This window comes from Phoxinus phoxinus (assembly GCF_949152265.1).
Source record: "Phoxinus phoxinus genome assembly, chromosome: 3".
Taxonomy (NCBI): domain Eukaryota; kingdom Metazoa; phylum Chordata; class Actinopteri; order Cypriniformes; family Leuciscidae; genus Phoxinus; species Phoxinus phoxinus.
The window spans coordinates 19,084,497-19,098,143 of NC_136878.1; the positions used below are offsets into that span (position 1 = coordinate 19,084,497).

Sequence of the window (13,647 nt, forward strand, 5' to 3'; positions counted from 1 at the left end):
TTTGCCATCTACTCCTGTGCACCCGCCAATTGACATGACTGTTAGTGCAAGCACTTGCCTGCCTTGTTTACAGGAGGGGGATAAAGTGAATGTATAGAACCCCTTACTGATCCTCTCACTGTTTCCAAAAGACGTGTGGGTACATACATTTTTAGTGATGGAAAGACATAGAATGTACCACTAGACCTAAACATGATGTTCAAAAGCCTGGTTGGTTAAATCACTATGTTACTTAAAGGGCACCTATTATGCAAAATTCACCTTTACATGGCGTTTGAACATAAATGTGTGTTGGCAGTGTGTGTACACAACCACCCTATAATGATAAAAATCCACCCAGTGCTTTTTTTTTTAAATCCCCATAAATCATAAGCACGGTCTCAGAACAAGCCGTTCTCGGATTCGGGGAAGTGTGACGTACTTTTGCACAAGCCCCTCCCACGACTGTTGATTGATTCGGGGGATTGCAGTTTGAGCGTAGACCCGCCCTGAGTGAGCTGGACACACTCCGCCATTGTTTCACGCCGGAGCAGCTGTAGACAAGAATGTCTTCTAAAGCGATTGAGGTGTTTTGTTGTTGGATGTAAGAATGATCATTGCAGTCTTTATTTACTCTCTTTGTTGTTACTCGTTGTTACTCGAGGATGGATCAGTACAACTGTTCGTGATCCAGCTTACAGTCTCCGGAGCGACAGGCCTAATGTTACTGATCACGGCAGAAATGAAAGTGAGAGCGCACACTTTATGACAGCTCATCGAGTCGTTTTACAGATATAAAGTTAACCAGTTTATTAAGCACTCTCTGAAAAGGTCCATGTCAGAAATTTTCGCACGTTAAAAAATAAATACGACCTGATGTTATGTCAGTCACGCTTACACACTGCCTCCGAAACTTTCATCCGTCATTAAAAAAAAACGGATCTGGTTTGATTTTCTACGTTTTTCGCATACGTAGCAAGCATTTTGAACGGTGTTTTGACAATTTAGAGCCACCGAATTACAAATACGAAAAAACACATCGAAAATTTCGGACTCAGTGTGCAAGGACCTTAAAGGGTTAGTTCGCCCATTTAAGACATGAAGTTGTATGCAATCCTTACCAGCACTATAGTGCATACACACTGACCCACTCTGTGGTAACCTCCCTGGTCAGAGTTCTGGCTGCTGGAAGTTTTTCAAGAAAGTAGTCCTGGTTAGTTTCCGGGGCCTCAAAACTGTGCGTTTTTATGTGAAAAAATTATTTGTGTTTCAAAGCTTGATTAATTTACATCACAAAAAACACTAATCGTCGCTGAAGTGAGCACTGCACACATGAAAATCCTTGATTCTGGATATTTTAGCTCCCGCAGAGTAGCCGATGGCAACCAGCCAAAGCTGTCTCATAGCTATATCCGAAACAGGAAAACGATGGAATCTGAACGGTGATCCCGGCACATTTTTGTGGTCACAACCTGGGAATTTACAAGTTCGCACCATTGTTAATTTTCTACTTTTTACGTCGTTCGATTGTGTAAACGCTATGGAACAGCTGATCGGAACGTGGGCACTGTTGACGTTGACAGCAGCGCGGATTGATAGAAATGGAAAGAAAATAGTGCCGATTAAAACTGAGGTATGAATTTTGTCTGGAGTGTCTTTTGTGATGTAAATTAATCAAGCTTTGAAACGCAAATAATTTTTTCACGTAAAAACGCACAGTTTTGAGGCCCCGGAAACTAACCAGGACTACTTTCTTGAAAAACTTCCAGCGGCCAGAACTCTGACCAGGGAGGTGACCACAGAGTGGGTCAGTGTGTATGCACTATAGTGCTGGTAAGGATTGCATACAACTTCATGTCTTAAATGGGCGAACTAACCCTTTAAGCGTGATTGACAAAACATGAGGTCGTATTTATTTTTTAACGTGTGAAAATTTCGGATGCGAATTTCGGACTCAGTGTGCAAGGACCTTTAAACTGTTTATTTAGCTCTTACAGTGATTCTCTGAAGTAAAACTAACGCTTCATCTTTTGTGTGACGCAGTCCGCTACAACATGCTTGTACTAATAGTGGATAAACACGAGAGTGTAGTTTCGACACTTGCCTTGTCCAACCTATTTTGAGAGACAGAGAGAGAGAAGACGCAGCACCACTGAACACTCACGGTTTGTGAAGTTGCTTCTTGGAGAAAGTTTTAAAGGGGTTGATTTGATTTTACAATCTCTGTGAATTAATTTTGGCTACTCATACAATCTACTTGCTAAAGTGAATCAATGTTTACGGGAGAATTTCCCGCATTATAAGTGGTAGACCTGCGGGAATTATTAAAATACTTATTGAAGTAATATTAAAATGTCTATTTTTTTTTAAGAATTGTTGAAAGGTGTCTTTTTAATAAATGCAACACGTTCCCAAAGTCATGTGAAATAATCGTGTTACATAATCGTGATTTAAATACTGACCAAAATAATCGTGATTATGATTTTTTCCCCATAATCGAGCAGCCCTAATTGTGGCCTGCTATTTTGAATGAGTAAACATAATGGATGAAGTTATCTACTCCTGTCTCGTGTGCTTTATTGTTTAATAACTCCTGACAGATACCAGACATTGCTTTCGGCATAGTCAGTCATGCTATTCATTGTATTGATGTGGTTGTCATTCATTCACTCACTCACTCCACTGCAATAATGCAGTATTACACCTCTGATATCCTCAGATAATCCCAGTTAGACATGAGGAGTGATTGTGCCCTGCTTTCTGACTACTCCAGTTATTTTGCCCACCTCTACTATTGATTTATTTTTTTATTATTATTTTAGGGCTTTTCTCACTTAAAATAGATAACCCTGGTTAGGGCTGTAAACGATTAATCGCGATTAATCGAATCCAAAATAAAAGTTTGTGTTTACATAATGTATGTGTGTATTGTGTATAATTATTTTGTATATAAATACACACACATGCATGTATATATTTTAGAAATATTTGCATTTATATACTGCATCTATATTTTTATATGATATTATATATAAATAGAAATATTTTATATATAAATAACACATTTTTCTTAAATATATACATGCATGTGTGTGTATTTATGTATACTAAATAATTATACACAATACACACACATATATTATGTAAACAAACTTTTATTTTGGATTCGATTAATCGCTATTAATCGTTTACAGCCCTAACCCTGGTTCATTGTAAACCCTGATTAAATGGAATCTTGGGTTATCTTGCTTCATGTTTCACATTGCTTAATTCTGGGTATTCATAAACTGATTTTTAAACTGTACTTTCCTGAACCCATGTATCCTTGTATATTGCATACTCTACTATCAAGTTTATACTTAATGGACGTTTTGAAGTGAAGTGATGTTAAGGCCAAGGATGGTATACCATTCTTGGAATTTGTCCTCTGCATTTAACCCATCAAAGTTATTGCACACACATTAGGAGCAGTGGGCAGCCATTTGCTGCGGTGCCCGGGGAGCAATTGGGGTTAGGTGCTTTGCTCAAGGGCACCTCAGTCATTTCCTGCCGGATCTGTGACTGTAAAAAGCATGTGAATATGAGGCATGTGATTGGCTAAGCATGTATCCGTAACATTCTAACACTGCTTTGATTCACATTGTACACTTTTGGCACCAAAGCAGGGTTTCATAACCCCGGGAAAAAGCTGCTAACCCCGCTTTGTTAGCGCAGGGAAGAGGAGAGGCGAGGATAGTTGCTGCAGTTTGTTCCATAAACTCAAACAAATATGAAGGCAACAATAAGATAATCCAAACAGTAGCTTTCCAACAGCTTTATAACACAAGTAAAGAACAATGACTGACAAAAGACAACTGAAACGCAGGGGTATATACTGTACATAGTATAACAAAAGGCTAACAAGACAAGTTTGAATTTGTAATCTAATATTTGTGACCCATGCTGGCAAAAAAGGAGTCGGAATGGTTACACGGCACGCTAATTACGAGCTACAGGCAAAACAATTTGAGGTTTCCATAAAAATGAGTTCATTAAGCCCTCGTCTAGCCATCCCAATGCTCCAGATAGCAACTAAACATTTAAAAGTATCTGTATTTGTATGTTTTCTGAGAGGAGTACCTTTCCTTTGTCTTTGAAAAATGTAATTTTTCTCTGCTCGCTTCTCGACAACTGGCGCTTCCCCTCAGCACGAGCTTGGTATTGTTTTAAAGCGCAGCATTCCAACTTTGTGAATATTCATAGTGAATTGACGATGGCATGAGTCTGAGCCAATGAAATGTGATTTTCAATCTCATGCTGATGTAAACAAAACTATCTTATTTGAGTGACTGACAGATCCGATGTGTGCGGACAAAGACACCTCTCAGACAGCGCGTGATCCCATTAAACGCATATAGCCTACACTGAATTACAATACTTCAAAATATCTTTCTTGGCGAGTATTCATGCAAACATTATCTGTTATGACTTAAGTAAACGTTTGGTTGACTTTCGGGGGAAAACATCTGATGTGTATCATTATATCAGATCCTTGCGGTACATTAGGTCTTAAAGGACAAGTTCGGTATTTTACACTTAAAGCCCTGTTTTCAGATTGTTTCTGATGAAATAGAACGGTTAAGATTGAAATTTGGACACATGCTGCTGGCCCGAGAATTTTTGGTTTTCACTGATATGCTCAAACAAAAATCGCTGCAAAAGATGCTTTCCAACAGGTTTTATCATAGTTTTTGTAACACTACTTCACAGCACATTCAATACAAGTCAATAGAGTTAGACAAAAACTACGATAAAACCTGTTGGAAAGCATCTTTTACAGCGATTTTTGTGTGAGCATATCAGTGAAAACCCCTGACCACTCAGTGAGTTTCACGTCTTTGTAAACGAAAGTTTAATGTGTTTTAGGAAGGATTGTTCCAGTGCACCTATGCAGCCATTGTGGAGGTGGGGGGGTGCTACCACAGAAACCGAAAATTATCGGGCCAGCAGCATGTGTCCAAATTTCAATCTTACCCGTTCTATTTCATCAGAAACAATCTGAAAACAGGGCTTTAAGTGTAAAATACCGAACTTGTCCTTTAATATATAGGCTGTCTGTTTCATTAATGTTAATCAAATAATTGTGGTATCATGGAGAAAGAAAAGTTTTAATTAGTTTATTTTTCCTATAGATATGGGTTTTGACTTGGTGTGTGCCAAATTTGGTGTTGTTACCGGGGATTTTTTAAAGGTATGGTTGCTAGGCGATTTTGTTTTGGAACCTTCAGAAAACTTTTTTGTCTGATTCCAACAAATCATATGTCATTTTGAAGTTTTTTTTAATAGAGAATGTTTTAATAGAGAAAATAACTCATTTTTGGAAATTTGCTCATTGCGACTCATTTTGCCAGCACAGGTCACATTTATAGTTTATTATATTTCAGCTTTATTTCAGTTACCGAAAATGATTTGTAATAGTTTTGACTTAGTCTTTCCCAGCAAGATTTCACCATCAGCCAACTAACTACACCTGGATCATTTCACATGTGCGTTGCTTTTTCTCCATGTTTCAAATTTCCTTTCCTGACCTGTTCGAAGTGCTTTTTTTTTCTTTTTTTTCACATGATCAGTCCATGCATGCATTCACTTTTTTTGTCCAAAACATTTTAAATTTGCAGAAGAAATTTTCAGCTTCACAGTAAGTCTCTCTTTGGCCTTTTACTCATTTACAGGCTATGCGTGTTTGATTTTCTCGCACCTGTCTTCATCATTTCACTTTTGCATTCGTAGGCACTCACACTCGTTAATGTGCCTCATTATTCCTCTTCCCAGTTCAGTAAATTCCTCGCCACTGTCATAATGGTGATTTGTGGACTCACATTGTAGACTCTTAGCTGCTGATCTATAAGCTATCACTACACAGTTTTAAGTCTTGCAGAACCAACTGAACTTGAAGTTCTTCCACCAGTGTATCATGCCCCGCTATTCAGTTACAGCGCTGCAATTCCCAAATAAATTATATTTCAGCGAGTTGACAGTTTTCAGACTGAATTGAATTTGATGAGTTGAAACCGACAGGATAGCACAAAATAATACAAATACAATAAACAGACAACACTCAAGAGAACAGTCTTTCTATTGTATTGTCTTTATATACACTGTAACCAGTGTAGTATGAATCACAAATCACTGCATGAAAAGGTGTATACGGACCAGTATATGCCTGTATACACCACAGATTTTCTGACAAATCCAGGAGTATTACTGACCAGATATGGGGAATCCCACAGGTCCGTATACTGCAGAAAATGTACTAATTCGGATGTATGTTACTGTGGTATTCTTCCGTGCAACCGCCATTTGTTGCCATGACAAGTAATCCTCTTAAAAATTAAAAAATTCAGGATGACATTCACACCTTTGTGCCACTCTACCATCGGCTTTGATCATTTATTTTAAAGATGGATTGACTGCGTGCTTTAAAGACCCACTCCGATGAAAATCATGTTGTTCTAGGTGTTAATATGTTCTTGTGGCATTTTTCTGATGTTAGAGAACATATCTTGAGAAAAATAAGCTCAAAGTTGTATTTCTGAGTATTTCTACATTCAAATGACTGTGAATCAGTAGCAGACGCTAAAATGCCATCTAAAATAGACTGGAGTTGTGACGTAGTAACTCCACTGGGCGGGGCTAGTTAGTTAGAAAAAGTTAACTCTCTGTTAACTTAACTTCATCTGTGTTAAAGCGATGTAGATTATAATGTAATGTAATGCGTTTTACAGGGGCTTTTTTGAAGTTGTGTTTTGTGTTTAATTTTACTCAGCAGCAGGGTCAGATACACACACACAAGCCATTGTGAACAGAGCTCCGATAGTGGCGCTGAAATTGGAACACATGCTGTAACAATAAGTCACTTTCACCGTCGAGTTTCGCCTGTCGCAGTCATTTGTCCCCTCGTGTGTCAAGCCCATCACTCGTGAGAGAGTCAGTCAGTTTTTCAGATAGAGCGGTGACATTAGCATCATAATAATCCCAAAATTCCGAGCAATCCACTGATACTAAATATGTCCTTATTGATCACTGTGGGAGGGATGAAATATCGAGGCGAAATCGAGCTGTTTTTTACCGCGACGTCTCGGAGTGAAATAATGATCGGTGATCAGAGCTCTCAGCAACGGGGAGAGGGAGGGTCGTCTCCGTGCCAACGGCTCCGCCCACAACGCAGAGGCGAATTGCTAATGAGCTACTGCCGCTCTGCTGAAGCGAAGTCCCAGAAAACAGCACAGGTTTTGAGATTTTGGCTAAAAATGGCATAATCATAATTTGAAGACCACTGGGAATGTTTAAAAATAGCTCAAAATATGATCGGAGTGGGACTTTAAGGGCTAAACCCACCCCCCAACCAGACAGCTATTGGGGCACTGAGCAAACAGACTTAAATCAAAAGTTAGTTCCTTGGTAAACTTGAAATTTATCCCGCACAAAGCCCTTGCAGCAAAGTGACTTTATTGGTTACATTTAAAATATATCCTTCCCAAAACCCTTACAGGTGAGTGATTTGATTGGTTGCAGGCCAGATGGGCAGATAGGAAAATAATGTAGTGTAACCAATAATTGATTGATTGTCTTTTATTAGGGAAAAATAGTAAATAATATCTAAAACATAAAACAGTTGGAAAACAACAATTTCTACAGAAAACATTAAAGATGTCAAACAAAGGCATTAATTAACACATTAGATGATGGATTCTGGTCCTCACTGTAGCTTCTGTGTGAACCCACATCAACATCTTCCTCATCTTACATTGAGCTCCACCATTTCTGTCCTCCAGTGCTCTTTCCCCGTTTGTCTCTGTTGACCTCTGCAAAAACTACAAAACAACATAATGTAACCACTGAAAATACTCACAACAAACTAATGGCCTATTTAAAAAGAGTTACATCATGTCAGTTTCTAAACTTACTGTTGTCTCACTTTCGATTTTTTGAGCTGGGCCTTCGCAGGATGAATCTACGAATACTAATAATGAATCATAATAATACGAATAATGAATGATAAATAATGAATGAATTAATGAATCTACAATAAAAATTACCCCTTTCAAAAGTTAACATATGCTTGATTTTGAAAACTGTGTCATTACCTGGATGGACCATGACTCTTTTTTGTTTTGTAAAAGTTGTTTAAGTCCCTGCTTTACTGCTGGAAAGGGTTCATATGCTAACGACGCTAAAAAAAACTAAGAATTTGCGGGACCTGCAGGATTTATTTTGAAGAACAGTTGGCAGTTTAACTGTTCAGGACAAACAAGAGACCATAAAGGGAACAACCATCACAAAAAAAAAAAAAAAAAAACAGTCATGGATCAATGACACACACAGTATTAAGAATCAAGCGTATGTAAACTTTTGAACAAATTCAGCTGGGGTTTTTTTTATGCGCTATATGTAAACATCTGTTATGTAAAATATCTTATTCCGGACAGTATTAAATAGCAATAGCAAAAATATGCATTATTTTGTTCAAATAATTAGCATTTTGCAAAGCACATGTAAACTTTTGGCCACAACTGTAAATACTTGTTTTGTCTACTGCCTTATGGTCATGTAAATACATCATCATTGATTGCTCTCCTGATTCACTGATCTTGCTTCCCTCTGACCCCTGTGTCAGTCTCCCGTTATGAGATGAGAGAAGAGGTTCAAGCTGGACCAGGGGGAGTGTTTGCAAAAGGCTTCATCTGTGGACACACATTCGTCTTCAACACAGGGAAAAGCGTTTGAGGCTGAGCACTAATGATCCTCCTCCAGCTTTACTTTTTTAGCCCTGGAGACCCAGTGGAAAAACAAACTTACACACGCATAGTCGAGTGGGTCTGACAGCAGCCCATCTTTTCAAACACGCACACTAGGGCTGTAGTCAACCAAAGAAATGCTTAGTCGACCAAAATCCTGTCCTGTGCAACGATCAGTCGACTAAAAAAAAAAGAAAAGAAAAAAGACGCCATGTTTTGCATTTTGATTGATTGAACATTTATTAAACAATTGTCATATAGCATTTATAAAAAAAAACAAAAAAAAACATAATACATAAAACTATAATAATAATAATACAATTATTTGAAAATTAAGTGATTTTTTAAAACTGCCAAGTGAGGAGCTCTGTCCTAGGTCTATAGTGACCGTCACAATCGCGCACCTGACCACACCACACACTACAAAAAATATAACTGCTAAACCTGCCAAATAATGAAAAATCCTAACAAAAGCTCTCGTTTATACAGGATGTATATTCTTCTTTACTTTTAAAGCTATTGGTTAACTTTTGTCCAGCCGATCTAGTCGTTTTAAAACAAACACACAAAAAACCCAAATAGCCTTAAAAAACAATCCTAATAATAATAGGCTGTATAGGAAGGCCTATAGGTTTATTTTCGTTTTGTTACATTATTTAGGCTATTTTCAAACGCGTCAAGTGTACAAATAAAAACAAAAACATAAGAAAACGCAATCTATTGAGTCAGCATAATAAAGCCGTTAAGGCTACTTACAGATCTGAAGGCCTAGTCCACCTTTTTTATGTTGTGGGCCAAAAACACTAACATGTCCACATTCTTGGGTAAAAGACAGCTCCTCGACTTGTTAACAATAAATCCTGCTTTGGAAAATATGCGCTCTGCAGGAGTGGAGGTTGCAGGGATGCAGAGCAGGCGTTTGGCTGCCCGAGCAAGTCGTGGATATCGCTCCTCATTATTTTTCCACCACGCAAGTGGCCCAGCAGTGTCCACTTTACTTCTGTCCAGAAGATAATCTTTCATTTCGTCGCAAGAGGATCTTTGTGCGCTTGGCTCATCAGGGTCATCCTCTGCACCATGTCCACAAAGAAGCATTGCTATCTCCTTCTCTTTTGCCGTTTTCTGTTTTTTTGCCAACGGGTCCTCATCATCCACTGTCTGCTCTGCGCTGTCTCCTGAGAGGCTCAGCCTTTGTGCAAGTTTTACGACTTCAGAATAGGCCTCATCCCGTTTCTCATCATTAAGAAAAGGTAGCTGTTTGAAGCGCGGGTCCAGTACTGCAGTTAAAATGTACAGGCTGCTTGTCATCACAACTCGGTCTTTGAGTTTCCATCGACTATCTATTTCCTGCACAAGCTTCAGTTTCATCTTCTTCTTTGTTGGACTATCGTTATCTGTGACGACAAGATGACATTTTTTTAGATTCTCAAGCATTGGGAAGGCCGCAGACAGGGATGTGTTAGTCTCCTCCGACAACAGCTCGGTCAGTGTAATAAAGGGCTTAAGAACGTCTGTGATGTCATCAGCCATATTCCACTGCTCTGTTGTCATGTCCAAAGTGCTGCTGTCACTCCTCTTAGTGTAATTGGGGTCCGATAAAACGGCGGTGATGGGCCAGCGCTGCTCCAACAGTCGCTCCAACATAAAGCAGGTGGAGTTCCACCGGGTGGCCACATCCTGGATGAGTTCGTGCTCAGGAACTTTTTGCTGCACCTGTTTCTCTTTGAGACCCGTTTTTGCTTTGTGTCCCTTTTTGAAGTGCCCAACAAGACGGCGCGCCGCAGCCACCGTGCGCGACACCGGGTCTTCTTTTAAGGCAGCATTTACGCACAGCTGCAGGGTGTGGCCTGCACACCTAACCAACTCCACATCTGGCCACTGACCGGATCTCTTCAGGAATTCCACCGAGAGGACCATGTTGGCAGCGTTGTCCGTTACCACTGACACCCGCTTCTCTGATGGAATGTGGTAAGCGTCCGCGACTTGAGTGAGTCGCGCCGCGAGATTTTCTCCCGTGTGCGCTTCATCCATCTGCTTTGTTTCTAACACTACGCTATTCATTTTCCAGTCCGCATCGATAAAATGGGCCGTAACTGTCATGTATGCCTCCACTCTAAGCGAAGACCACAAATCAGTTGTGAGGCTTACAGCCTCGGATGATTGGAGTAACTGGTCTACATTTACTTTAAGTCCATCAAACCGCGAACGCAGCGCACGCATCACAGTCTCCCGTGCTGGCACGGTATATCTTGGCTCGACGATTTTAAACATGTTCTTAAAGCCCTCTCCTTCCACCGTGTTGACTGGCCTCATATCTTGGGCTATGTAATGCACAATCCCCTTAGTGATGTCCTCCTTTCTCTTCGCCGACAGAGGATGGACAAACTCTAGTTGCGTCTGTGTGCTTCCTGACGCCTGTGGCATGGCCTGGGGATGGGCCTAGTACATTACCAATAAAATATATAAACTTTTAGACATTAAAAAAACAAGCTCAGCTATCTGACACATGTATATCTCGCTTACCGCTTTTAGGTGATAGGTCATATTGGTCGTTGAGCTATGGTAAGTTAGCTTTAGGCCGCATAGCTTGCACTCCACAGTCTTGTCGTCTTTTTTTGTAAAATGCAGCCAGACAAAAGATTTAGATTTCTTTGACATTTTGTCGACTAAAGCCAAAACAAGTAGTGTTCTAACTGAATGAATACAGCAAAACTACCTATATTCCTTACGGAGCGTGAAGCAGCAGTGCAGCCAGCCACAGGTGCGGTTCACGAGTGTTCTACGTGGTGCGCTAAACTGTGTGGCGCTGTTACAAAATAAAATAGCCTAAATTAAAGCATTTAAAGTTGGGGATAAAACATAGGCTAATTATATTTAGAATACAGTAATTTATAACTGTTTATAAAAGGAATAAATATCAAAGAGTAAATCAATGAAAATTTCTTTCCTGGTGAAAAAAAAAAAAAAAAAAAAAAAAAAATGCAACTGGTCGACCAATGAGAATGTCAGTCGACCAAGACGGCATCGACCGATTAGTCGACTAAACGACTAAAGTTGACAGCCCTAACGCACACACAGCCTCTTTGATCTTTGTGCTTTTGGCCATGAGTTGGATCTCTCTAGTGTTCACTTTGTCTTGCACTCAAAGAATGTTTCTGCTTTCATCCCTGAAGACTTTTCATGCTCTTGGTTTGTCAATTGATGGACATAATCTTAAAGTCAGCAATTGATTCATGTTATTGTAATTTATCCAATGTTTTATCCTATGTTTTTTAAGGCAGTTTTGATAGGCAGCAAGATTAATTCAAATAACTTTGTGTATAAAAACCCGAATCGACCGCTCTCCCTCATGCTACGTCACGCCCACCACGCCCATTTTCAGATGCGGAAGTACAATTTTCCTCACAAAAACGACTCCAGAAGCCACTATAGCGTATTTATACGTTTTTTTAAAAAGAAAATCTAGTTCCTACATTATTTTTCTATACATTTACTCGTTGGGTCTTCTAACCTGCAATATGCCCTTTAATGACTTATTTTTTAATGCAACGTATTTATCACATTATTTTTTGTGTATTTATGTTTATACTCTTATAAGAGGTGCTTGCTGAAGTCCAGTCAGTTGTGTGTACAATGCTTTTAACAAAACATATACTTTCAAAGTAGATTTAAAGAAAAATTACTTTGGGTGGGGGGTGGGGGATGGGGGTGGGGGATCCATAACATGTTTAGCCAAAGAGGAAGAACAACCTTGGGAAAAACCATATCTGGGTTAGCTGGGAGAATCTTCCTCTGGTGAGAAACAGATTACAATAATATACACCAAATAATGTCTTGTTACATATGTTCCATGCCTGGTCATATTTCATTAAATAAATTAAATTATTTAATACATTATTAAGACAGGGATTATATTGTAAAGAAGTGGTGAACGGCATGTTTGTGCTGCAGACAGGAATGATACTTTAAATCTTGAAGAGGTGTACTAATACATTTCAATCAGATGAGCAATTAACAAAAGAAAAAAAACATACCACCATAGACTTGCATCTTGAGACAAAAGAAACTTGTGTGTATGCTATTTTTCCCCGGCCAGTAAGTGACCATCTAGCAACCACCTAGCAATGTCCTAGCAACCATTCAGAAAACAGGTGGATCATCCAGGTGGATGCTGCACATTGGTGGTGCTGAGGAGATTCCCCCTCTATGTATAGCGCTTTGAGTGTCGAGAAAAGCGCTATATAAATGTAATAAATTATTATTATTAAAACACTAGCTGTAGGCATTGTGTTGATTGAGTTTTGCACGGAAGTACCACTCACATTTTCTTCAAAAAATATAAAAATCTTCAGTAGTTAAGCAGTGTATTTGTGAAAAACTATTTTTCTTTGCCTGCACAGTCAGTGAAAGATAAGACAAACAACCCAGAAGAGAAATAAATCACATTGTTGTATGACTGTTTGTGATATTGGTGTGTCGGATCAAATGTTATAAAGTTAATTCAGATAGTCATTACATTCCAGACACAAATGCAGCATTTATCATTCAGATGATCAAAAAAGCGTAAATGTTTGTGTTGATGAGTCTGTAAAGAAACTTAGTCAGCTGATTACTAGTGATGCAGGTTACTCATGTGCTATGCAATTTCTCATCAGCTGTGACCGTTTCTTGGTTCAATTGTGTCATTAATCTTTCTCTGTCTGAGATAATTGCTCACTGAGCACTGCAGCGGTCCCAAAACGTATTTGGACATTGATGCCGCAATTAAAAATGTTCGAATGTCTTTGAATTAGAAAACAAAAAATCTGATCAAGAGGCATTGGCATTCTTCATTTATCTTAATCATTGTTTACTGACCCTCATTTTCTTCTAAATTTGGTCTTATTTTCTT

The 13,647-nt window shown here is 39.0% G+C and overlaps 2 protein-coding genes across 3 annotated transcripts in view; one reads left to right on the forward strand and one right to left on the reverse strand.

Moving 5' to 3' along the window:
• Positions 1 to 13,647, forward strand: part of LOC306996245 (multiple epidermal growth factor-like domains protein 9) — an 80,629-nt gene that overhangs the window by 50,259 nt on the left and 16,723 nt on the right. The window lies entirely within an intron of this gene.
• Positions 6,852 to 11,687, reverse strand: LOC306996244 (E3 SUMO-protein ligase ZBED1-like). Of its 2 annotated transcripts, XM_079608564.1 has the most exons (3): positions 11,280 to 11,687; positions 9,513 to 11,195; positions 8,868 to 8,937 (listed from the first exon to the last, which is right to left on the reverse strand). In XM_079608564.1, the coding sequence occupies exons 1-2, from the start codon at positions 11,412 to 11,414 to the stop codon at positions 9,525 to 9,527; spliced, it is 1,806 nt and encodes a 601-aa protein (XP_079464690.1). In that variant the 5' UTR covers positions 11,415 to 11,687; the 3' UTR covers positions 8,868 to 8,937; positions 9,513 to 9,524. The 2 variants fall into 2 exon arrangements, with proteins under 2 accessions (XP_079464689.1, XP_079464690.1); XM_079608563.1 differs by having other exon boundaries at positions 6,852 to 11,195.